At 40.6% G+C, this 25470-nt stretch overlaps 1 protein-coding gene across 1 annotated transcript in view; it reads left to right on the forward strand.

Annotated features, from left to right (window-relative positions):
- The window catches only part of MLLT3 (MLLT3 super elongation complex subunit), a 139927-nt gene that overhangs the window by 99178 nt on the left and 15279 nt on the right, over positions 1-25470 (forward strand). Inside the window, exons 7-9 of the mRNA XM_086629556.1 lie at positions 19579-19657; positions 23055-23187; positions 24747-24846. Of these exons, the coding sequence (XP_086485682.1) occupies positions 19579-19657; positions 23055-23187; positions 24747-24846 (312 nt within the window). The remainder of the gene's footprint in view (positions 1-19578; positions 19658-23054; positions 23188-24746; positions 24847-25470) is intronic.

Below are 25470 nucleotides of genomic sequence, written 5' to 3' on the forward strand. Positions count from 1 at the left end.
GTGCCTCTGTTGCCGCCATCAGATTGATAGCCCTGGTTGCCCTCTCTGGAACGGACAACAAATACCCTGCTATGGGGACGTGTCAACATTAGGTTTTTACTTCATTGAAACTTGCCACGAGGGAGAAAGTAATTTATTTCTGAAGTCACCTTTTAATGACTGGCTGCTTAGGGCATGCAAAGATTGTAAAATTTAGAAGCTGCGGAACAGGACAGTCTCCGCTTCACAGTGTGGCACTGGTGATACTGTGGTTGGGGTGGATTCTAGTTCTGACTTAACTTACGTATTTGTCTTTAAACCTGAAAATGTTCTCTCTTGTCGGCCTTGTGTGAACTAATTTTTAATGTCTTCAAAAGAAGCTGAATCTTCTATTTTAATTTATGTCAGTGCCCTTAAGACTCACTACCGACTTCAGTATAGGCAGCTAATTAGCATAGATTTTGCTTTCAGATTTCCTATTTGTTCTAATAGGTGCCATGTAGCAGCACATACACTTTTACTGGCAACAGCAAGTTATCCATTTTTGTTCAAAGATAGAAGAATTGAGAGGAACAACAGCAATGTGACTGGAATTTTACAAATGCAGGCACTACAGAGGTGTGTGCTGTGTAGCAACTTGCAGATAACTGACATGTGAAGGATATGGATGGTGCTTAAAACCAATCCTTTTTAGTTGCTAACGTGTATTTCACTCTTTGTGATATTGCAGCCTCTTGCCCCTTACCAATGGTATAATGGGTACACCCTTGTGTTTTTCATAGGATGACACAAATGTACTTGCACTGCAGTTCATTGTCCATCTGCAGTTCACCTGCAGGACCTAAGGAGTTCCTTAATTCTGTCCTAATGCAAAAAAGCAGATTCAGGGTTTCCTATTTCTGTGAGCCACTGTTACTGGGAGGATAAACTACTGGAGTCCACTCAGAGAAGCAGATCCTGCTGGTTGGGCTCTGGTGCATTTTAACAGCCATGTCCTGGATCATGTAACAGATATATCTTCAGTGGGATGGCCTGTGTGGTCCACATCTGTATGGGTGAAAAGGATGTCTACCACTTTGGGACTGCGCTTGTTAATAAATCAGACTGAGTATGGCTCCAGTCAGTGACTGGATACTATTTGGAAAGTCAGTAAGATACTGATTTTTAGGAAAGGTATCTGGAAGACCTGGAATAATTCCCCAGTGTGCCTGCGGATTCACACCAGTGTTAGTGCTGTGGGCGAAAGACTTGGGCAGGCTGGTTAATGAGTGTCTACAGAATTTCACAAGAGTCGTTCGTTCTACACTTCATTAGTTTTAAACAGGGAGCCTAATGAAAGGTGACTGAGCAGTGTAATAGTGGTAATTCTGTATGCTGGAAACATAGTCTGAACTTCTTGTATGTGTTAGTCAGTTTCTAAGCATTTCGGGAAAAGGAGTAGATTTTACAGCTAGATCCATACAAGGTATAGTCTATAAATGTAGTCATATGAAGAAAAAAAAATTGAAAATTTGCAATGTTACCTAGAGAGTAATAGAAGTGAAAATACAATAATGGTTTTGCTACACAGGACCAGTTATTTCAGGTCTGTTAATGCTTCATAATACTAACCAACATAGTGGCCTGAAGCTGGGAAAACACATCTTCAGTGGCATGTTCTGGCGTGATAATATGCTATAAAATTCAGTCAAATGTTTTTTCTTACTCTGGTACAGTTACAGTGGTGAGCATTGCAGCATTGATGAACAAAGAATGTGTGTTTATTTAGGAGTATATTTGGTAGTAAAGTATCCAGGATTTATTTCTAACCACAAAACCCAGCTCAGCAAATTTGGGTTAAATATAACAAATCAGATTACAAATCAATACGTAAAAGAAAATTGTTAGGCTACCACAAAAATACTAGCTTGGGAGTCAAGTGCATTTTTTCGAGTTTAAGTTACATATATGACATAGTGCAAACCTAATACTGTATGAATTGTAGTAATAAAATTATTAATGATTTTGCGAATAATTTTGAGGGCAATATTTGGTTTACTCCATGGAGTAAGAGATGTTCTCATTCTCAAACACACATGTCCTGAAATGGTGACTGTTCGCTTTCTTGGTTTTAGCTCACATGCATAACTATGCATATCACACACGATAAATTCGTAATAAAATGTGTAATGTAACAAAGCTGTAACTGCTTTGTAGCAAAGGTTGTATTACTTCACCTAGAATTATTTTATTTGTGCTTTTATGTTTTACACTGAGTTCAGTTGGTCAGTAGGTGCACAAAAAAAAGTATGTTTTGAGTACCTTTCTTCAACAAAAAAAAGTTGAGGGAGAGGTAGAGATCTTTATTTCAGAGATTTTGGAGGAATCTTCCCTTGGCAAACTTTCATTGCTTCTGAATTTTGCCCATTAACTCATTTTTTTTATTATGTGTGAGAAGTAAGTTAAGAAGTGGGACATAAGCAAACAGCGCTGGCTTTATCTCTGGAAGCTTGTCCAACAAGCCACATAGCAGAAGTTCAGATGAACTTGTACTGCTTTTATCAAATGTATTCACCAGAAGCTAGAACTTCCTGTAAAAGTAAGTGTCTTCCTGTTGCTGGTCACACCAAAAACTGTTTTTAGAGCTAGGGGTAGCCCACGGTGAGCTCTCAATTGTGAGGGCTGGGTTTGGGTTTTTAAATTAAGGATATCATTCTGAGAAGTCCTCATGGTCAAGGATGCTGGCAAGCATCATTAAACAGAGGTGCTGTTTCGCTGGCTAGGTGCTACAGGAAGGCAACGCTGCTGCTCCCCTGAATTTTTCAGATGCAGCCCCTGTTCAGTGAACCAAGTTGGGTTGTATCCTTTCAATTAATGAGCTTTAGTTTCAGATAGAAAAGCAGGGCATGCTTAACCCTTCTCAACATTGGCATCGTGCTCTAGTTAGTTCTGGGCGTTTAGTCTTGAAACACTGGCCATTGCCTTCAGGAAGTGGAGGACGTAGAGGTTTAGCACCCTTTGAGAGACATGGTTCCTTTTTCATGTGCTAGACCATGTCTGCCAACAGATAATCCGCCCTTGGAACTGGCCCTTAATGTTCAGGTTTAAGAACGCAGTCAGGTTAGCATGCTGTTTTCTTGGGGGTGTTTTAGAAAGCCTGGCACCGTTCTCTGATGCCCTGTAGTCAATCCTTGTTTCAAGCTCCAAATACCTTTATAAAATTACAGCAGGAAATATAGCAAATTGCATCCTTTCTTAGTGATAAACTTTCTACGCTTGTTTAATAGCTTTTCTGTGCATCACTTAAAGAATTAAGACCAGATGTGGTCATTTCTCTGTGGTTTATCTGGCATATGCTGTAGTGTGGTGTGCTGCTGTGTTTATTTTAGCTTTGTTTTTCTGTTGTCTTTGAGCTGTTGGCAAGTGAAATGTGTGTCTCTGTTTCTCTTCATGCTGCTCTGTTGAGTATCGCTTTTCAAATACGTCCATGATTTAAAGTGTGTTGGACGTCAGCCTTAGTGATAGACTTGCTCTTTGAAACAGTGTGGGTCTTCTCAGATTCCTATGCCCTAGCAAAGCTATTCAGGAGCGATGTGTTGTATATTCACTTAATTACATGTAAAGGCTGAGGAATTATTTTCCTGGCTTTGACATGAAGCATGTAAAGTAGTGTATGGAGCGGAAGCGTGTCAGATTTATAGTTTTATTGAGCATAGAAATATTAGCAGAGTCCACTTGAAAACTCAAAATATTTTGCTTTTAAATTAAATGGCAGGATGTTCTAGTTAAAGGAAACTCCATCTTTTTGTTTCCTATGTGGGACAGTGCAGCAACATGATGAAAAAGGACTGAGCTGTCTTGATTTTACTGCCTGTCTGATCATGAAATATCATGATGTTCTTGTAACATGGGTGTGAGATGGAGAAATACAGTTTCAGATCTGAGTGAGGTGTTTTCCATGGCTGGAGCTTCCCCTTCTGAGCTGTAGAGCTGTTGCAGAAGGGATGCTCTGATACTTCTTGTTTGATTATTACTGGTTTTGCTGGCCTGGGTAGGGAAGAAAAAGCTTGGTGCATAGCTCTAAGTGAAGCTGCTGCAGCAGAAAGACACGAAGGAGATCAGGCAGATCACACATACATGTTTAGGTGTTAACAAGTGTTCTCAGTATGGCTCTAGTTGCAGTGATCTGAATCAAAACTCTTAAACTCTGCCATGCATGAAAGTGGTTGGTTTGTCGGGTTTTTAGAGAATGCATGTGGCTCTGTTGGATGGATTTCTGCTCCTGGTGCAATTATTTTGCAGGTGATGTGTATTGTTTTTTCCCTGTCTTGCCTGTGTATGTCCCTGCAGTTGCAGCATTGCCATTAGTAGCAGTAGCAGCCTTTGGCATGTTGAAGCCTACGGAAATACAAACTGAGCAGAAATGCAGGCTAGCAAATTGTGACAGCTCAGGGGTGAAGATTTTTGAGTTTAAAAGCAGCATACTTTAAAGTACTATTAAAAGTGGGTCATTAGCCTTTGAAAGAAAATACGGACTCCTCTTTAGGAAGTCAGTTACAGAGCAATGAAAATCTAGTAGTGACCACATAGACTATGGGATTGTACTTAATTAACTGCTTGCATATCTTAAAGCAGTCTTAAATTTAGAACGTGGTACCTTTTTGAAGTAATTTGTAAAATGCCACTTTGGATCTGGCACATAATCTATTAATTCAGCTATTACAGAAGTGGAAGAATATTTTGAAAACCCCCATCGTCTTGTAAAACCTCTAGACCCTTGTTAGCTGAAAAATCCTGCTTTCTGCCAGGGCTGGGAGCCTAAGTAAGATCTCTTTCAGATAATATTTAAAGTTAGAAATAAGAGTAGTGAAATAGACCTCCATGTGGAATTTTCATGTAGATGCCCAGGGGGGAAAAAAAAGGAAGCTAGGCATTAGGGTTTTTTGTGAAATTGTGACTCTTGAGATCTTTAATGATGCAGAAGAGGACTGATACTGATGTCCTTCATTGCAGGCTGGGCACTGTGGGTTTGCAACCTGCCGTATTCTTAGAATCTTTCCTTTTTGCTTGATATTTTAATGCATTGTTTCTGCGTTTGACTACTCTTAGTCCGGGTGTGAATGTTGCTCTTAAAACCCTGCCAGCCTCTCTTGTGGGAACGTTTGCCCATAGTACTCCTGTGTCGAGGAAGTAATTCAATAGTCACAAACAGGTGGGTGTCAGCAGGTCAGGTAAATACTGTACAATCCAAGGTGTTTCCTTCCAGAATATGTGCTCAGAGAGAAACAGTGGCCTAAGATCATCAGACCTCCCTAGAGGAATGGTAGCAGGCATGAGTATGCTCTGTGGCCATCAGTAGTACTGTAATGTGGCACCATTCGACTGCTATGCTAAGCCTATATTTATTAGCTGATGCTATGAAGGGAAGGATGCTTTGGCTTTGCTCACGAGAGCACAGGTGCATATTAATCTCCACTGTATGTGGTGAGATGAACCACTGCTGGATGAGGAAGCAGCAAGATGGACAGGTAAGTGATTCCTCTGTGGCAGCAAGCTCGGATGTTCAACTGAGATATTTTTGTTACCACAGTGTGCTTACAAAAATATTAAGGATTTAGAATAAAACAGTGGAGAGAAACTATGTGGATATGGTTAAATGTCCAGGTTCAAAATGTAAGCTTGTGAGAGTCAGGAAGTTTTGCATTCTTGAGGCAAAGACATGGATATGGAGTTGTTTTTCAATTTTAGGCAATGTCGTGTGTTGACCACAGGAATAATATTGTGTGTTCTTAGGCTACTAGTTCATACTTCAGTATTTTACTTTATTCACAAGTGTTGGCTACACCCATTTCAGTCAGTTCAGACTACTCATGTGGATGAACGCAAATTGTTTGCATAGGTGCATTTTTCTCTAGGGGCCTTGTTCTCTATATTTCAGCCCTGGAAAATTCTATGCACCTGCTAGCCTGCAAAAAGTAAGGATTTTAACTGGGTATGTGCAGTGACAATATTTTCATTATATTCTTTGTTTCGTGGCAAAAAAAGACTTTGTGCCCAGTCAGTAAAGTCGTGACAGTTTCGTGAGGCTGATTGTGGTCAAAATGCTAAAGATAGAGTATTTTATTTTAATCATGGTCGAGTGAGACTTCTTGTTACAGATTTCATTACTATGAAGTTGCTTTATATACCTATGCACATTGTGTTGTGATCCAGAGAAATGGCTCCATATAATAAAAATAAAATCCATCACCTGTTAGTTATCAACTGAAATTGTTTAACTGTGTCTGCAATAGTTACATCTATCCAAGGCTTTTATGCCCTTTCGGTTTTTATGTGAAACCATCAAGTTCACAGTTGTTTTCTTTGGCAAAAATGGCACGTTTAACTCCTGTGTTTTTGAAAGTTTGCTGCCAAACTCCCTGTGAATTTCATTAGATAATTTTCATAACACTTCCCATTCAGAAGCTTGTAGTCTAGTGATGACTGATGTAAATTTTCCAGGACACGCTGTAAATGCACAGTTTAATTTTCATATGTAAAGACTGCATAATCGCCTGAAGTTAAAATTTTGTCAAGGCAGGATAAAGGCTGCCCAAACTCACTGCTGCTGTGAGTATATCGTGTGTAATGTCTGTAGAATTAATGACGGTTCACAGCCTGCTGATGAGGGACTGCCGTTCGGCTCTCCATGCTGTGGAGCCCTGAAGTTGTGCTGGTTGTTGGTACTCGATGCTGCACCGCTGGGGAATGCTGAGGGAACGTTTCAGAATGTGCGGGAGATGCTCCTGATGAACATCATGGGCCTGCCCCAAGCTAGAGGGTGACAGTGCCTGTGTGTCACTGTTCTTCCAGTGTTGACACATGCATGTAACCCTGCTACAGGGAGCAAGTGAAAGCAGATGTAATCCAGCCGTGCTCTTCCTTGCCTTCTGTGTGGTTGCCTGTTCCATTGCAAAAACAGCATCCACTCCTTCACTGCAAAATCAAGGCACGCCAGGCAGCAGTTACTGTTTAGGGAAAGCCTCATGCCGGCACCTAATTCTAACAATAATTTAAGTGTTTGCTGGAGGTGGCCCTACACCACCACACCAGCAATAGAAAAACTGTCGTTCACTTGAACTTTAAGAAGTGTTGGTGTGAATTTGGTTCAACTCACTGAGTCATCATTCAGTAGTGCTGTCTTACTTGGCTTGGTCAATACTTTAGTACAGCTGATGTATTTGTTAGAAAAAGATGTTGCAAAATGAATTTTCTTTACACTTTTTCCTACACACAAACAAACAAAAAGCTTTGAGTAAAACATTTAGCTGAGTTGGTGGTAATACCTATAAAAGCTAACATTTTGTATTAAAAATTTCTAAGCAGGCTTGCATCTTCTGTTGAAAATCAAAATCATTATCTGCCCAACTAGAACGTGTAGTTTGTACTTCGTCTGGCCTTGAGTATGTTAGTGGGGTTTCTAATGCTCCTCTCTGAGCAGCAATATCTCACACCGTTCATTCTCATTTGAGGCTGAAAACAAGTAGGTACATGTAGCTTTGGGAATCAGAACTCTGTCATGAGACTGTGTGGCTGTGAAGGTACCACGACATTTGCTAATTCATGCTGACTTTGTCCCACTGATAACAATAGTCCTTGCTTACACGTGTAGCAAGACAGGGCTGCCTGATTCTAGGAGAAGTATGTAGCAGGGTTTTTCAGATTATCTTGAGAGGCGTTAACTGTTGTTGTTGTGGATGTCTGAATCTCCTTGAAGGAATTGCTTATTGTGTGCTGGCTGTGCTGCAAGCCACCTGGCAAAAGTGAAGGAAGTGATGTTCTGTGTTGTAGGAATTAACGTTTCAGACAGCAGAGTTAGCAGATGAGGATAAATGGAGCTATTTGCTCTTGTCTGTTTAAATATGCACAAAACTTGTGTCATCACCTCAGAGCGACACAAGAGGAGAATGTTTAAAGGTGACTGATAACATACACCTTATCACCAGGAGAGCTGTGTTTTTTAGCTGAGGTTAACAGGCAGCTCTACTGGTGCCCGAGTGCCCCAAGGGAAGATTACTCACGTATCTGGGGATAATGGGTACCAGCGGCTGCAGTAACTGGATCAGTGGCCTCAACGTCGATTAACGCAACCAGAAAATGATTGCAAAGTTTGTCCTTTAATGTCATGCTTGGTGAGTTGTGATTAGGACAGAAGTCAGTCAAGTAACCTTTCTTTATTCTATGGATGAAAAGGACGTGGTTTCAACACAGTGAAACACTTCATCTTCCACACAGAGAGTGAAATATCATGAGTAGGCAGGAATATCAAGTAAAGAGCCATGGTCGGAATATTCTGGACAACAGCAGTTCAGCTGCAGCTTCTCAGGTTCAAGGCAAAAGGAGAAAGCCACTCTCAGTGTTCTTGGTGACCTAATTTGCTTTGGCAGAGGACTTTTAGGAGCAGGTAAAACTTTGTGAGTTAAATGTTACAATTTTAACCAAAGAACACAGTGTGTAGATGTGGTGGTTCAACTTGATTTATTTGTGCCATAATGCAGCCTTTTTGATCCTTTGAACACTGTAAAGCTCAGTCTTGATCAGGTTTGTGGTACATGGGATCTTAATTTAGCTAGTATTTTAAACAATAGTAATAATAATAATAGCCAATATTTTTAATAACTTCAGTTAGCTTTATCAATTATGTTACAAATATATTACACTACATTATGATTTGACTGAAATCTAGTTTAAATACAAACAAGTATTAGATATTCTTATTTTTTAAACTTATTTTCTTTATCTTGTGTTAGTAACTTACTACACCTTATGAAACAGTTGCAAAACTCTTTCTGCTAATGTGAAGCTGAGATCACACTATCAAAAAATCTATTTTAAGTCTCCAAAGCAGGGACAAGGAGCTTTAAATAAGTATTATTTTTGGTAGTAATCAGTAGAAGTACATTTGTAGGCAAAGTTACAGCACACAGATGTGTCAGTCATAAATGGTAAAATAGCAGTAAGACGACAGCAATCTGTTCTGTGTCTTTTTCTCAGAGAATCAGCATTGTACAGTTCTCTGTGTGATATGCATGATCTTTTGTGAAAACTATTAGACAAATACATTATAATTTAAGTTAGCATAGAGCAAGTGCTTAGGAACCATACTGACAGATGCCTCAGAAATATGTATAGAGAAAAATGTATGTAGAGCATAACATGTAAAAATCATTGTTCAGTATCACAAGATTGGCTAAAAACTATGAAACTTTGAAAAGTAGTTTGAGAGACTTTGTTTTGGTTAAGGGACTTGAGAATTTTTTAGGGTACAACATAGCTGTTTGTATTTTTCTCTCTACAGCTTTTTACTGAAACTGGAATCTACGGAAATGAAAGCCAAGATTTTCACATAATCGTGTAAATCCCAGGAGTTAAGTCTGAGAAAAAAGTAAATGCAATGAGGCTTGCTGTAAAACTGTCAAGGCCCACAAAGATGACATGGAAGAGCTGTGCTAGATCTTTCTGTGTTAAAATTTTGGATAATTTTTTTTATTTTCTGGGACATGGGTTCAGTAGCCAGTGGTCTGCAATAGCAAAGATAGTGCATAGGGACTCTGTGGCAACACTCTAAGAAGAAAAGCTGTCATTTTTCATATATTTAGGTCTGTATTTACTTGGTGTGTATGACCTTGACAAGATTTCTGCATAGTAAAGGTTTAGTATAAGGTCATGCTAGGAGCACTCTTACAGAGTTTGAGCTGCATAAGAAGAGAGAGGAACTATGGTAAATTTGCAGACTCTGCGAGTGCCTGCTGAGAAGACCAGTTCTCTAATGGTGTGGAAATGTACTGTAGTGCAGAATAACATCCATAAAAGAAGTTTTACATGTAGTGAGATCATTCTCTAGCTGCTTCTTTTTTAATGCGAGTACATGAGTTTCTAACATCAGGACCTCAGATCTAGGAGAATTTAGGTGAACAACCTTTTTACGGTGCCAAAAGTGGCAGCAAACTGTTCAATTTCCCAAACAAGGAAGTGGAACTGCATCAACATCTGCCCTTCTCAGTGCTGATACGTAAAACAGGGCACAGGAAAGAAAATAGGGCAACAGAAGAGGATTGAGAAGTGTTGGCTTCTGATACAGCAGCTGTCAGGAATGGCCAGAACAGCTACCACCTATCTTGTACTGTTGCTGTTATTCCCACTAGAGCAGAAAATGTAGATTATTTGAATGAAACTCTCACATTGACTTTAATATCTAGGCTGAATTTTCTCATTGTATCTAGTAGTGAAACTGAGGGTTGGACTTTCCTTCTAAAACACATTTCTCTCCTTTGTTGGCTTATGAGAGCTTTGTGTATAGAATGTGTGAAGGTTCTCAAAGGGAAAATTCCAAAACTGTAAAGTCAAACTCCCAGAAAATCAATATCTGAGTTTTGCTTGTCAGCTTAATTTGTCCTTTCCACACTTAGCAGTGTACAGTTGTAATTCTCTCGTCACAAGACTTTCATGCCGCTGAGCTTACAAGATAAGCAATATCCTTCAAACAAGTGATTAATTTATGTCTTCATCTTCCATCCATGGGACCCATTTTTGTGTATCTTTTTTCACGTAATTCAGACTTTGAATAGAATATAGAACTGTTAACTTCCCCACCTTGTGCTGCTCATACTATGAATTCTTCTCAAATATTGATGTCTTTTCACACATTTCTGGGGAAATGTGGTTCAGATGATACAGATTTTTGTGCTAATTTTGAAAAGCCTAACACTTTATATAATCCTGTCTTTGCCAGCATGACTTACTATATTCAGAACAGAGTTTTCATCCTTCCTTGTTGGGATTATCTGACAAGAATTACCATCAGTTTGCACTCTGGCTCTTTCAATTTAAGGACCATATTTGTACTCACATGATCGTACACCTTTTTACTTTATTTTACCTTTAGTTTACTCGTTGTCTTGTATGCATGAAATCCATGGAAACTGTAGTATTCAGGTGCTCTATGTGAGAAACCATAGTCTTCTCTCCTGCACTTCTTTGTCTGCTTTACTGTGTGTTTTCTGCTCTTACCAGTGAGATTTCTTCTGCAAAAATATTCCTACAGGCAACGGCCTTCACTAGTGCTTCATGTTTCAACTGTACTTTGCAGTATAATGCAAAAGAATTTTTTTATCCACATGTGTTAGTTCAGTGGTAGTTAGCTTGAGTTCTTGAGTTTTTATGTTAGCAGTGTCTCGAATTTATTTTTTATTTATAAAGCTAAGGCAAAATATCTACATAAATACGTAGAAGGAGAAGGATTTTATTTGAAAAGTGGATATGTTTTCCAGTAGGAGAGTCTCTAAAGAAATGCACATTCTGCTTCATCCAGTGGAACTGTTCAGATGTAACATCTATGTTTGGCTTGAGGTCTTTTCTGGATACTAATTGTTAAATGAAGACTGTGTTTCAGATGCACAGAGTCACAGACTGGTTGAGGTTAGAAGAGACCTCTGATGGTCATCTGGTCCAACTCCACTGCTCAACCAGGACCAGTTAGAGCTCATTGCCTAGGACTACGTCTAGAGGGTTTTTTTAGTATCTCTAAGGAGGGAGACTCCACAACCTCCCAGGGCAACCTGTGCCCATGCTTGATCACCCTTGCAAGACAAAAGTGTCTCCTGATGTTCAGAGGGAACCTCCCATGTTTCTGTTTGTGCCCATTACCTCTTGTCCTGTTGCTGGGCACCACTGAAAAGAGCCTGGCTCTGTCCTCTTTCCACCCTCTCTTTAGGTATTTATATACATTAATAAGATCCATGAGGATCCCCAGGTCCTTTTCTGCCAAGCTGCTCTCCAGCCATGTGGCCCCCAGAATTTGTTGGTGCATGGGGCTGTTCTTCCCCAGTTGCAGGACTTCACGCTTCTCTTGTTGAACTTCTTGAGGTTTCCGTCAGTCCAGTTTGCCAGCCTGTCACGGTCTCTCTGGGTGGCAGAATGACCCTCTGGCATATCAGCCATTCCTTCGGTTTTGTGTAAACAGTAAACTTGCTGAGGACATACTCTGTCCCATCATCTGTATCGTTAATGAAGATGTTAAACAGGACTGGACCCAGTATTGACCCCTGCGGTACACTGCTAGCTACCGGCCTCCAACTAGACATTGCACCACTAATAACCACTCTCTGGGCCCAGCCATTTATCCAGTTTTCAGTCCACGTCACTGTCTACTCATCCAGCCCATACATCAACAACTTGTCTACAGGGATCTTAGGAGTGACAGTGTCAGAGACCTTACTGAAGTCCAGGTAGATGATACCCACTGCTGTCCCCTCATCTACCAGGCCCATCATTTCATCACAGCAGTTATCAAGTTGGTCAATCACTACTTCCTCTTGGTGAAGCCATGCGTAATTACTCCTGATGATTTTCATGTCCTAAGTGCCTGCAAATGGTTTCCAGGGTTAGCTGCTCCATCACCTTCCCAGAGATTGAGGTGGGGCTGATTGGCCTGTAGTACTCTGGGTCTTTCTTCTTGCCCTTCTTTAAGACAGAAGTGACATTTACTTTTCTCCAATGTTTGGGCACTTCTCACAGTCACCGTGATCAATCAAAGATATTAAAAGTGGCCTTGCAATGATGACTGCCAGCTCCCTCAGCACTCATGAGTGCATTCCATCAGGGCCCATGGACTTGCTCAGGTAGCAGATACAGATTCAACTTAATTAACAAATAACCTTGTCTGGAATTTTTGTTTGAAATTACTATAAATAATTAAGGTGGCTAATTGTATCAATACCATAAGTCACATTCTCTGCCAAATTACTATCTCCATCTCTAAACTGTTTAGAGTTAAATGTTGGGGATGACTTGGTAGAATGTCTGTGGGTGAAAATCAAAGGGGGGACTATGAAGGTGGATATTGTAGTGGGAATCTGCTACAGGCCACCCTATCAGGACAGTGGGACTGATGAGCTATTCTTTAAACAACTGGGGGAAGTCTCGCGCTCACTAGCCCTTGTCCTTATGGGTGACTTTAACCTACCTGATGTCTGTTGGAAGTATAACATGGCAGTCAGGAAACAGTCTAGGCGGTTCCTGCAGAGTGTGGAGGACAACTTCCTATCACAACTGGTCAGTGAACCGACTAGAGAAAGTGCTCCCCTAGACCTGCTGTTTGTGAACAGAGAAGGTCTTGTGGGAGATGTGAAGGTTGGAGGACGCCTAGGGCATAGTGACCACGAGATAATAGAATTCTCAATTCTAGGGGAAGTTAGGAGGGGGAACACTAAAACGGCCAAGCTGGACTTTGGGAGAGCTGACTTTGGACTGTTTAGAAGTCTGGTTAACAAAGTCCAATGGGAGACAGCTCTCAAGGGTAAGGGGGCGCAGGAGGGATGGTTACTATTCAAAAAGGAAATTCTGGAAGCACAGGAGCAAGCTGTCCCTGTGTGCCGGAAGTCGAGCCGCCAGGGTAGAAAACCAGCTTGGATGACAAAGGAGATTTGGGAACATCTCAAAAGAAAAAGGGATGTCTATAAGTCTTGGAAGAATGGGCAGGCATCCAGGAATCAATACAGGGAGGAAGTTAGGGCATGTAGGGAGATAATCAGGGGGGCAAAAGCCCAACTGGAACTTAGACTAGCCAGCTCTGTAAGGGACAACAAAAAGTCTTTCTATAAATATATTAATAACAACAGGAGGGCTAAAGATCACCTCCAGCCCCTACTGGCCTCAGGGGGTACGTTAGTCACTAGGGATGAGGACAAGGCTGAGGTCCTTAATGCCTTCTTTGCCTCAGTCTTTAATAATAAGGTCAGTAGTTCCCAGGTGAGCTGGCCTTCGGTGTCTGAGTGCAGAGAGGGAGAGCAAATCGAAGCTCCTGTGATCCAAGAGGAACGGGTCAAGGATCTGCTCCTTCGGCTGGATGCCCACAAGTCTATGGGGCCTGATGGTATCCACCCGAGAGTCCTGAGAGAGCTGGCGGATGTCATTGCCAAACCCCTGTCCATTATCTTTGGGCAGTCTTGGCTCACTGGGGAAGTTCCACTGACTGGAGGCTGGCGGATGTTACCCCCATTTACAACAAAGGGCGGAAGGAGGATCCGGGGAACTACAGGCCTGTCAGTCTGACCTCGGTGACGGGCAAAGTCATGGAACAGGTTATCTTGAGTGCTATTAATGAGCACATACAGGTTAACTGGGTGATCAGGCCCAGTCAACATGGGTTTATGAAAGGCAGGTCTTGCCAATCAAACCTGATCACCTTCTATGACAGGGTGACCCACCTGGTTGATGAGGGAAGGGCTGTGGATGTAGTTTTCCTTGACCTCAGTAAAGCCTTTGATACAGTTTCTCATAGTGTTCTGGTTGAGAAACTGATAACCGCTGGCCTGGATAGGCACACCCTCCTTTGGGTTAAAAACTGGCTGGATGGCCGGGCCCAAAGAGTGGTGGTAAATGGGGCTAAATCCGGCTGGAGGCCGGTCACCAGTGGGGTTCCCCAGGGCTCAGTGCTGGGTCCAGTTCTGTTTAACATCTTTATCAATGACCTGGATGAGGGGATTGAATGTACCCTCAGTAAATTTGCGGACGACACCAAGCTGGGAGGCTGTGTCGATCTGCTCGAGGGTAGGGAGGCCCTTCAGAGGGATTTGAACAGACTGGATCGTTGGGCTGAGGCCAATGGCATGAGCTTTAATAAGGCCAAGTGCAGAGTCCTTCACTTGGGGTATAAAAACCCCAAGCATCGCTACAGGCTCGGGGAAGAGTGGCTGGAGAGCTGCCTGGTGGAGAAGGACCTGGGGGTGTTGGTTGACTACCGGCTTGATATGAGCCAGCAGTGTGCCCAGGTGGCCAAAAAGGCCAATGGGATACTGGCGTGTATCAAGAATAGTGTAACCAGCAGGAACAGGGAAGTGATCCTGCCCCTGTACTCGGCACTGGTGAGGCCGCACCTGGAATATTGTGTCCAGTTTTGGGCCCCTCGCTTTAAGAGAGATATTGAGCTCCTGGAGCGAGTCCAGAGAAGGGCGACTAAACTGGTCAAGGGGTTGGAAAATAAAACTTATGAGGAGCGGCTGAGGGAGTTGGGGCTGTTTAGCCTGGAGAAGAGGAGGCTGAGGGGAGACCTGATTACAGCCTACAAATACTTGAGAAAAGATGGTGGGGAGGTGGGGGAAGGGCTCTTTACATTAGTGATGGGTGACAGAACAAGAGGAAATGGGTATAAGCTTAGTCAGGGGAGATTCAGGTTGGATGTTAGGAAGTATTTCTTCTCTGAAAGGGTTGTCAGCCACTGGAATAGGCTGACCAGGGAGGTGGTTGAGTCCCCATCCCTGGATGTGTTTAAGAATAGGGTGGATGATCTACTTGAGGATATGGTTTAATGGGGATTAGGGACGGTTGGACTGGATGATCTCTAAGGTCTTTTCCAACCTAGAAATCTATGAATCTATGAATCTCCTCTCAAAGATCAATGTTCAGGCATTTCCTGTTTATATTTTACAACTGCTAAATCTTAAATTACTTTTATAAATAATTTTTTGGTTCCTTAAATGTCAGTTACTAATAAGTATTTCCATTTCTAGAAGAAAATAATAAATTCCACTTCCCACTGCATACCCTTGTTCTTCCATTTTCTCTGTGAGCTTGCAATTTGCAAGCTAGCTTTTGTGAATGGTTAAAAAGGGACAGTTTTATCTTGCTTTGGAGGTCAGTTGCTATTGTAGCAGCTTGACAGGAGATGTGGTGATACAGAATTTAGGCAAAGGGCAAACAGCTCAGTTCGGGCTTATCATGAACACCCGGACGGTGCCTCCCCTTGGCAGTGGCGGATGTGGACATGTGGTGGATGAGCTGGGGTTGTTCTGTCCTTTGAGCTAAGATGGGTTGGATTACTGCACTAAAAGCTGAGGTGGTGGTCAGTGACAGGACGCTTAAGAGGCAGTAGAAATTTCAAGTACAAGGGTCCTGTTAGTGAAGAAGGCTTGTTCTGGCAGAGCATGTTCCTCCTCCCTGAGAAGCTAACTTCCTAGAATGTGGAAGTGGAAGTAATACTCAGCTATAAGCAGTTTTAAGTGGATAGACTTTTCAGCATGTATCACACTGGGAAACATAAATCTTTAGACTATTGTCCATAAAAATAGGAAATATGTAGACCGGCTGATATGAAATGGGATATTACTACACCACTTAAATTTTATTTCAGGAAACAATATGTAAGCTTCCTTTAAAAATGGTCCAGGGGAAGGCAAGAAAAGCCATTGTCACCCACATGCAGATGTTTTCTAGTTTTTAATGTAAACAAGGAACTTGAAATGATGGGGTTTATTTTTAGAAGTTGTTGTATGAATCCAGGCAATAATGAAATATTACAGAAACAGCTCTGTTATATCCTGTGTCATAAACAGGTGGGTTTGCATGAAAATTGTTTGCAGCTCAAGAGTAAGTTGCTGTTCTACTTGTAAAAACAGACGAGTTTGGAAATGACAGAAGCCAAGTGATTTAGAGCTGATGAAAAAGGTACCTTTCAGGGAAAACTTGACCCAAAGAAAACTTCTTTTTCTTGCCAGACAATTTCAAAGCACTGAATCTCTCAACCAGTTCTAATAAAGAAGCTAGTGTCTCCTGTGCATCGGTGTGAGAGCACTAAAGTGAAGTAGACTGTCTAAGAATACAATAAATCATATCGGGTCATTGCACTAATGAACAGTTCGGGCCCAAACTCTCATTAGCTTGTCTGCAGGAAAACTAGTAAAACAGGAAGAGGACATATGAGAAAAGGTCTTTGCTGGTACTGTCTTAAGCTTTTATTGTTGAAGGACACCCTTTAGCTAATTTCAGACGCATTTTAAAAAACAAAACAAAACTGTTTGGTGATTAGTAACCAATGGATAAGAGCAGAAAACCCAAGTGAATAAAGCCATAAATACCTAAGTCCTTGGGATAACAGCCTGTAAAACTGTCAAAAAGCATTGCTTAAGTGACAAAAGATAGCCTCTGGTAACTAAAAGTATCAGTGCTGTTGGCACTAATCTGTATTCAGGTATGGAAGGCATATTTTTAGTTCCTTCTAAAAAGGCAAGTCTTTTCTGTTAATAACATTCATTCTTATGTTAAAAGCAGCTGTTTCACTCCAGATTTTTCTAAGTCAAAAAAGCGAGGTCTGATTTCTGATACTTAATAATTTTAACATTTATGCTAATCTGTATTCCTTGGAATAAATTTTCAGACAGATCCGTTTAAGAAAATAATGTAAATTGTTTCAAAAGGCATTAAGAACCCTTTTAAAAAGAGCGGGGATGACAATTTATGTTTCATTGGGACTTTTTATGGTTTTAGCTTCTCAAAGTGATCTTGTTAAAGCAGAGCAAAATTTTTAGTGGGAAAGTATTGTAACCACTTTATGTGTATTCATATCCATTCCTTCTTGTGATCCTGTCTCAGTTAGTTAATGCTAGGAGAAAATTTCGACACGGAGGAATTTGACTGCTTTTGCATTCCTTATAATGTGAGTGGCATCAGGCCTTTTCTGTTTTTTTCATTTCCAGTAAACTGGTTCAGAAAGGAGTGAAGCTTTAATAGTGACAAATATCTCTGCACCTGTGTGATTTTTTTTTTTCCTACAGTTTTGGCACTTCAAGTATTTAAAACTAAATATGATAGTTCTTTAGTATTTGTTACTAAATATGTTACTATTTTTTAATGGAATGGATTTTATGTAAGTTAAAGTTCATGTTGAAATTAATAAAGGAAATATACAGTTAATGGAAATCTGCAGAAACCAGTTGGTCAGATAGTAATTTTGCTGCAAAAAGCGACAGATAAACCAGATGTTTAAGAGTAACCTGAAGCTGGAAGACTGAAAACAGTTTCCAGAATGATGATGTCTTTAAAGTTTGCATTGACTCTTTTTCTTCATAAGTGCAGTCTGTTTTATGTTATTTTACAGCTAAAAATCTTGTAGGGTTTTGCAGAAGTTCAGGCAGTAAAAAAAAAGTTGGTTTTTTTTTTTTTTCCAGATTACTTGATTTTTGGAGCAGCGTCAAGTGATGCTGCAGTGTCTTCCAAAGAGGTGTGATGTTAAGGGCCATGTAAGAATCTCTCTTGGTACTCAGAAGTGGGTTGTGTTGTTGTTTGGGTTGAGTGTTATTGCACAGGGTGGATTCACCTGCATACAAGCTGTATATACCCGTCTAGTCAGATCAAGGGTTTGTATTTTGACTGTGTGTCTGTGAGAACCAGAGCTGATGTTGATTTGAGGAGAGCAGATGTTAATGGTGTGTTTCTCAAGCATTGTGCTGCCCAAATAGGCATTTCTCATTGTGAGAAAAGGCAGTAAAAGGCTGTAAATCTGCCTGCTCATTATGGAAGGCAACAATAGATTGATTTATGGAGAAAAAGCAACTGTTAGGCTTAGGTAGCTTGTGTGCGTGGAAACGGAGTTTTACAGTGGCTAGGTATTACAGCTGTTATTTTTGAGAACAATTTAGTTCTAACTTAATCAGGAGGGATATTATACGGGCAAGGAGAGTCAGGAAACTTCTGTTAGCCTGGATAACACATCATGGCAACGCAGTTTTATAAAATTTGAAGTGTAAGCAGGTTTTCTTTTCAGCAGTAGATTTTTCGATCATTTCTTCTGAACCTGCTTTTCGCCATTCCTTCTGTTCTCTGTTATCATCCCCTGTGGCCACATACCAGATTTGTTCTTTGTCTCATGTACACAGATGAGTGTCCAAGTACCTACCAACACCCTCGCCCTTCAAGCCATTCAGCCTATGAAACAGCAAAAAAGTATATGGAGAGATGCAACGTGGCAGCAGGAAGCAAGACTTCTCAGTACAACCATCATAAGCCATAACCATTATGAGAAAAGTCATTTGGAATTTTTAGATGAAGTAATAGGCCTTTTTCAGTAATTTTGTAGACTTTTAGAGAGAAATTTATACATTTTAAGCAATAGTGGAAAAACAGTGTCTAGAACTGTTTCTTAAATAATGTAAACTGATCTTAACAACTATTTTTTAAAGTTCTAGTTCTCTTTTGTAATCTGTGGGTTCCAGATAATTTCCCTGTGTAACAAGGCAGTCTTCCGGTTCAATCACTGTTTCTGTACGATCTTAATTCATCTGGAAAGTGTTGGGATAAGGAGAAATCCAATAACAGCATGAAAGTTTGTTTTGAATCCTCCTCGTAAGACTTATTTTCTAAGCAAGAAAAAAGAAAACTGTCTGAGGTTTTCTGGTATTTAGTGTGGTCTGCTCAGGTCTTCCTCTGTTCTTCTATTCTACTCATTACTAATTTGGAAGATGTTGCAGCTACAGCATTATAAGTACACGGGAGCCTTAAGTCTATCATAAACTCATTTAGGCTCTCATGTTATGTAGCCTTTCGAGTGAGGCATTGGGAACTTCTTGTTAGGATATTGGCTTTAGTAAGGAACTAGATATGATGGAGTAGTGTAGCAAGTGTGTTGAGTGCATAGCAATTTCCACAGTGTTTGCCTCACTGACACCTGAAATAAAGGTCTTTGAGTGTTACTCTGTTCCATAGTTCTTTTTTCTTGACAGCATGCCTTGGGCAGTAGCTAACAGTAAGCACTTCAGGCAAAAATGTTTCTTCCAATGTTACTTATGTTCTTTTTTTTTATCTTTTAAGTCTCAGCAGCCCAGTCCTGCCAGTTCCAGCTCCAGCTCCAGTTCCAGTTTTGCACCATCTCAGAACAGCAGACAACAAGGTATCAACAAAGGAAAAGAAACTGAAAGGAATGTGTGAAATGAGGGGGCCAATAAAACCAAAATTGGTGGCGTCTCATTACCACTTTTCTCCTGCCTTTCGCAGCCTGAACTGGCCACAGTTTTGCTTCAGAGACTTTTCCTCAGGTTGTTTTCGGATGTGGCTGTAAGGGCAAAATAAAAGGGGAGAAAATCTGTATCTGGGAAAAGGATGTGAAGGGTGTTTGTTTTGAAGCACTAAATATATGCCAGTCACTTAACGGATGCTAAAATCAGAAGAGCTTCTGTTTCTGATGTTGTCCTTTTGCAGGGTTAGGTGACATGGCACCTGGCTCCATCTGAAGCCCGGCTCAGGAAGCTGTGGCTTCCCATGGGAAGCCCAAGGATATGTGTATATGGACCCTTTCGAAGGCCTGTGATCTTCCCATACTATTGGGAAGTTTTATGAGCATACAGTATTTACTTTAGCTGCATGTCAGGGGAAGATGATAGCTAGACTTTAAGATGACTTTAAGTTTGCATTTTGGTTTTCTGGCTAATAATTATGGTTTACTTGGAACTTAGTAAAGAAATGCATTTTTTCTTCCCAGAGAGCTTGCCAAGACAGGTTTTCTGTAAATAAGTTGAGATTCATTCTACATGATCTATTAAACTGCTTAGTTCCTGCTTGGCCTTTTTCCCTGGGTTTATAAGATTGTACAACTGATAGATTCTTAATCAGCTTTTGTTTTGTTCTTTGGATCAGGAGCATTAAAAAAGCAGCTTTTGACTAATTAAAATTGCATTTGTTTTATCCATTTATATTCCTCAATGGTAGACTTGATTTAAGGTTATGAAAATACATTAGCGCCGCAGGCAGGCAGTTTGTTTTTAAATAGATCTACACATGATGCATATCTGTCCTACTACCTTTCTCTAGGTGACTGGTACTGATTTTCTAATGTCTTCTGGCAGCTCACAGATGGAAGAAGGCAAGAGCTAAAGTGAACTGTAGTTGATGACTGGCTTCAGGCATTTAGTTTTTACCTAAGGCTAAACAGAACCCCTTCTTGCTGAAACCCCATATTTGCTCTTATGAAAACATCATTAGTGGTGTGAACTGTTCATTACAAGCCGAAAGATCTGGATACCCATTCCTTTATCTGTTATCTTATGCTGGGCAAAAAACTGTTGACCTCAGGTTTTCTTCTGAGCAGACTGGATCCATCCATCTCTTCTGGGTCATATTTAAGACTATCACAGACTGTCTTTCATATTTTTGAACTTCATGTACTTCTCAAGTACATGCTGATGTGAACAACTCTGAAGTGCAAGTGGTACATAAGTCTCCTCTTTCTTGCCACAGTAAATAGTGATTATTGCTGCTTTCTGGGAGTTTCAGTTAACTGAACGTGTTCAGTGCCCAAGCCATGTATTTGTATGTCAAAGGGATGAGACCAGGACATCTTTCTAGGCTAAGTCTAGGCTGTGGAAATACCCTTATGTTCTACCCTTTTAACTCTCTTGAATTCTACTTTGTGTATTTATAATTTAATCCTCTTTTAACCCTTTACGTCAATTCATTTAGCTTCCCTACACTATGTCTCTCATTCACCCACCTCAACAGTCAAGGGCCAATAAGAACGTTTTCCGAAAGATCAAAATGGGCCAATTCTTCCTTCATCCCTGTGCTAATGCTGCTGAGAGTGCCGTCTCTCCTCCCTTTTAAAGGAAATATGTACATTATGACTTCTATTAAAAGCCAAAGGAGTCCTTTCCCTCCTTCAATGGTCAGATGATTAGATATTTCATTCAGCCTACAAGTTACCATTTGTGAACAGCTAAGCGTTGTCTGCCCGACAAAACAGGAACAGAAAATGGAGCACAGGTCAGCTGCTCATGCAGATCAGTGATGGTTTCGTGGACAAGAAGCACTTCAGTATAGCTCCCCTTTCCTTGTCACCTGTACAAGTGTCTGGTCCACCAGGAATTTGCCCATCAGCACTGTCAGGGCTTCTTCCCAGCCAGCCTTAAGGTGTGAAAACAGAAAAGAGAAACCATTGATCTGAACCTTCCCAAACTGCACCAATTTATGAAAGCTCTAGTGCAACCTTAGTGGTAAATCATTCTCAACATGGGCTTTGAAGTCACTTTCACAAAACTAGTTACGATGCCTGTGACCTGAGCCTTGCTAGGTCTGGAATAATCCATAAAGCCATCCCTTCCATGAAGGGCACGCGCTCTCTGGTAGGAGTACGACCCTGACAGACAGTGGTCTATCTTCTCTTCTGGCAGTGACCAGGGATGACCCTCCTTGACTCTGCTTCTCCATTAGCAAATAGAGAGTTGCAAGCTTCATCTCCCTTTGAAGAACATTCTGAAACTCACTTTGTTCATGTTAGTGCTTAATGTTTCCAGGGCTGAAGGAATTACAGAACCCTAATAGTAATCACTCTTCCTGCAGCCATCCCCGCTGCTTTTACTTGCTGCTTCGTGTCTCAGATGGGCTGCACTTCCCAGTTAAATGTCCTGTGGCACCAATCCTGCTTCATTCCTTGTCCTAAGCTACTTTTGCCCATTCTTACTTCAAGCAGCTGTAGTTTTACATTTCCCAGATACGTTAAACGTATTCCTCTTTCTGTAACTGTCTTTTACAGCAAAATAAATTGAATAAAATAAAACCAAAATCCCCAATTGAATTTAATGCAGTTTTCTGAGCAAGCTTTGTACCTTTTGTTAATTCAGGAAAAGAGATAGCGTGGTGTTGTGTGGGATTGGTGCACTTTTTACATATGAACATTGGCAAAGTGCTTACTTGACCTGAAGTTGACCCTGAAATAAAGGGAACAGCTAAAGCTAAATATATAAAAAACAGGAAGACAAAGACTGCCTTGGCTGGTCCAAGTTAGTCAGAAACATTTGTTAGACTCTGCTTGTCAAGGCATAGATTAACCTGAGAAATGTACTGTTACTGATCAGTATGTCTCAGTAGGTCTTCGCTTGCATATAATACCATTTGAGAACACAAAAAATGCTAAAACCCAGCAGTGCAAAAGAATCTTGCTTCTAATAATAATAATAATACAGTAATAGTCTATTTCTCCTAGCATGACAGTATTTTACTTACTTCAGCTGTGGTTTGGGGGGCCAATCATGCAAACACTTGAGCATATGAGTCACTTTGCTGCCATGAGTAAGTCTGTTGAAGCTGACTGAGTTGCTCGTGTGAGTAAATGATTCATGAATAAGTCCCTGTAGCATAAACCACCAGTCCATTGCTTCATTTATTTAGTGTTTCAGACTCTCCCTTCCCAAGGCTGTGTGGGGAGGGTAGTTTTCTATCACCTAAAGCTGAATGTGTTGCCTGGAACACTGCAAAGTGAACTTCGTTTGTGTATTTTATTGCCTCTGTTGTTTCAGGTCCATTGAGGTCTATAATGAAAGATCTTCATTCAGATGATAATGAAGATGATTCAGATGAAGCAGATGAAAATGACAATGATTCTGAGATGGAAAGACCTGTGAATACTGGAGGAGGAAGCAGGAGTCGCAGGTGAGTGTCTTGTGATTGCAAGTAGCCTGGTGGCCAAGACATTGTGTTTGTTAGTAATGGGGTGAGGTCTGATGTTGTCAGAGAATGCTGAGTAGCAAATGGGCTGAGAATTCAGACTCTGTTTAAAGCATTTGCATGTAAAAGTGCCTCTTCTGAAAACTAACATAATTAGCCATTCCCAATACGAACTATTTCTGTACTAATCCATATAGTTAGGATGTTTCCTGTTCATTTGACTCTCCTTGATTTCATGCCATTGTGACTTCAGGGGAGTAGTCATAATTACTCTCTGGCATAACTGAGATAAAATTAAGTCCTTCAATTGCCACATGAGCTATTCTGTACATAGTGTCTCATTTTCAAGATCTCTCTGCTTACTAGTTTGATTAGGTTGTTAAATTGGATCAGAATCAATGAAATTTGAATTCCAAGTAATTTCTGCGCTTCATGCAGTAGGTAATGTGTGAAAGTGCAGACAGAGGTAAAGCAAGCATCTGTCACAGAAATTGCTTTTTAAAAAAATGCTTCTGCATCCTAACTTGAGAGCATGTTCCAAAAGTCATCTGTTCTTAGGGCAGCTTGAAGCTGCATCTGAAAGTTGTTGAAGGTTATAGAAAACCTGAAACAGTCTCTCTCAAACTTTTTCATAGTGAGTTCTTTGTCTAATCCACAGGGTTTTGCTGCAAGTGCACAGCATGAGTGACAGTGTCAACTAGTGCTTAAATGGGAAGATAATAGGAAAACATTATTGACTGTCAGCTGCTTCCCTTGTGCACTTTCAACTCCTTGATTGCTGGAATCAAGGAGAAAAAGACCGAGATGACTAGCTGTTGGAGAATTTGTTCGTGTCAGTGGTTGTATAAAGGATTATCTCAAGCTCAACTTGTCTCAAAGTGTAGAGATTTTCTTTCAGTTTTTTAACAAAACCTTAAGGCTAATGTTTCTCTACCTTCTTTTAATCCTAGATAACTTTTTTCCCTTCCAACAAGTACATATTCCCTGTTGTTCATAAGTAAATGAAGGGTGAGACTGACTAGGAGCTGAGCTTTTTCGTATTCCCTCTCCTGAGATGCTAAGTTTTTAAATTTTAGCCAAGAAAGAGAGTCTTATTTATGATGACAAACAAGAAACTTCTCAGTGAAGCAGTTGTCCGAGTTGCAAGTACTGCTGTTTAGAAAGCTTTTAGAAGAGCAGAAAAGTATCTCTACAAAACATGTTCCTGCTTCCCCGTGGCTATGAAATGAGATACAGACTCACTTCAGGAGCTGGGAACAGCAATTTAATGTTCTATTTAACCATTTCTGTAACGTTAGCTGCTGTTAACTGGACACGTCATCTCAGCCAAGTGCAGGCAGACAGCCTCGTTCTCCATGCTACACAGAGCTTTTTCCATAGTGCGACCCTGCTCAGATGCCTCTCTTCCATGTGACCTTGACTAATGATGGCTTGCTTAGCAAGGGGTCGTCCTTAGTGTCCTTCCTCAAGGTGCAAGCTTGGCTCACTCCTCTTAAACAGCCTTTTGTCTGGAGGTATAATCTCTTGGCTCTGTTTTTCCATAGGGTTAGTCTGAGTGATGGAAGTGACAGTGACAGCAGTTCAGCTTCCTCACCACTACGTCATGAACCAGCACTACCTTTACTGAAAACCAGCAACAACCAGGTAACATCAGGATCATAAATGCGGTCCTGGGGAGCTGATGGGACTTACTGCTTACTTCAGTGCAGTTACTTAGTCTGTACACTGACATAAAGAGCTTTTTTTTCAGGAGAAGGAGAGGTATTTGATTTAGCAAATACTGTAGACCAAAGTAATATTTTCATCAGTATTTGAAGAAGTGTGTCCTTTCTGTATGTATTAGCTTTGTAAGGTAAACAATGCAAACTGACTTTATAGTCTCAGTTGAACAATTGATGCAGGTTTGGGTTTGTATTTAGCAGTAGATACAGTTCATATCCAGAGACTCATTCTTGGGAGTTTATTCATTCATCTCTTCCCCTCTCCCCCCACCAGTGTTAATCTAGAAGACACAATATTTTTTACTTCTCTAGAAGACACAATACTTTTTACTTTACTGTCAGAGTACTTGTTCTTCATCTGTAAGAGCTAATGTTTTTACTTTTTTTGAGGTAGAAAAGTTAGGGTAGTTCTGTTTTTTAAAAAAAAAATAAATAACTTAGAGCTACAAAATACGTCAGGGGCAACTGGAGAATTGAAGTTTCGGAGTTAACTCACCTCTAGTCACCAATAAAGTAAGCCTCTCCAAATAAAAAAATTAAACATAAA

Source organism: Tauraco erythrolophus, chromosome Z (genome assembly GCF_009769465.1).
Source record: "Tauraco erythrolophus isolate bTauEry1 chromosome Z, bTauEry1.pri, whole genome shotgun sequence".
NCBI classification, from domain to species: Eukaryota; Metazoa; Chordata; class Aves; order Musophagiformes; family Musophagidae; genus Tauraco; species Tauraco erythrolophus.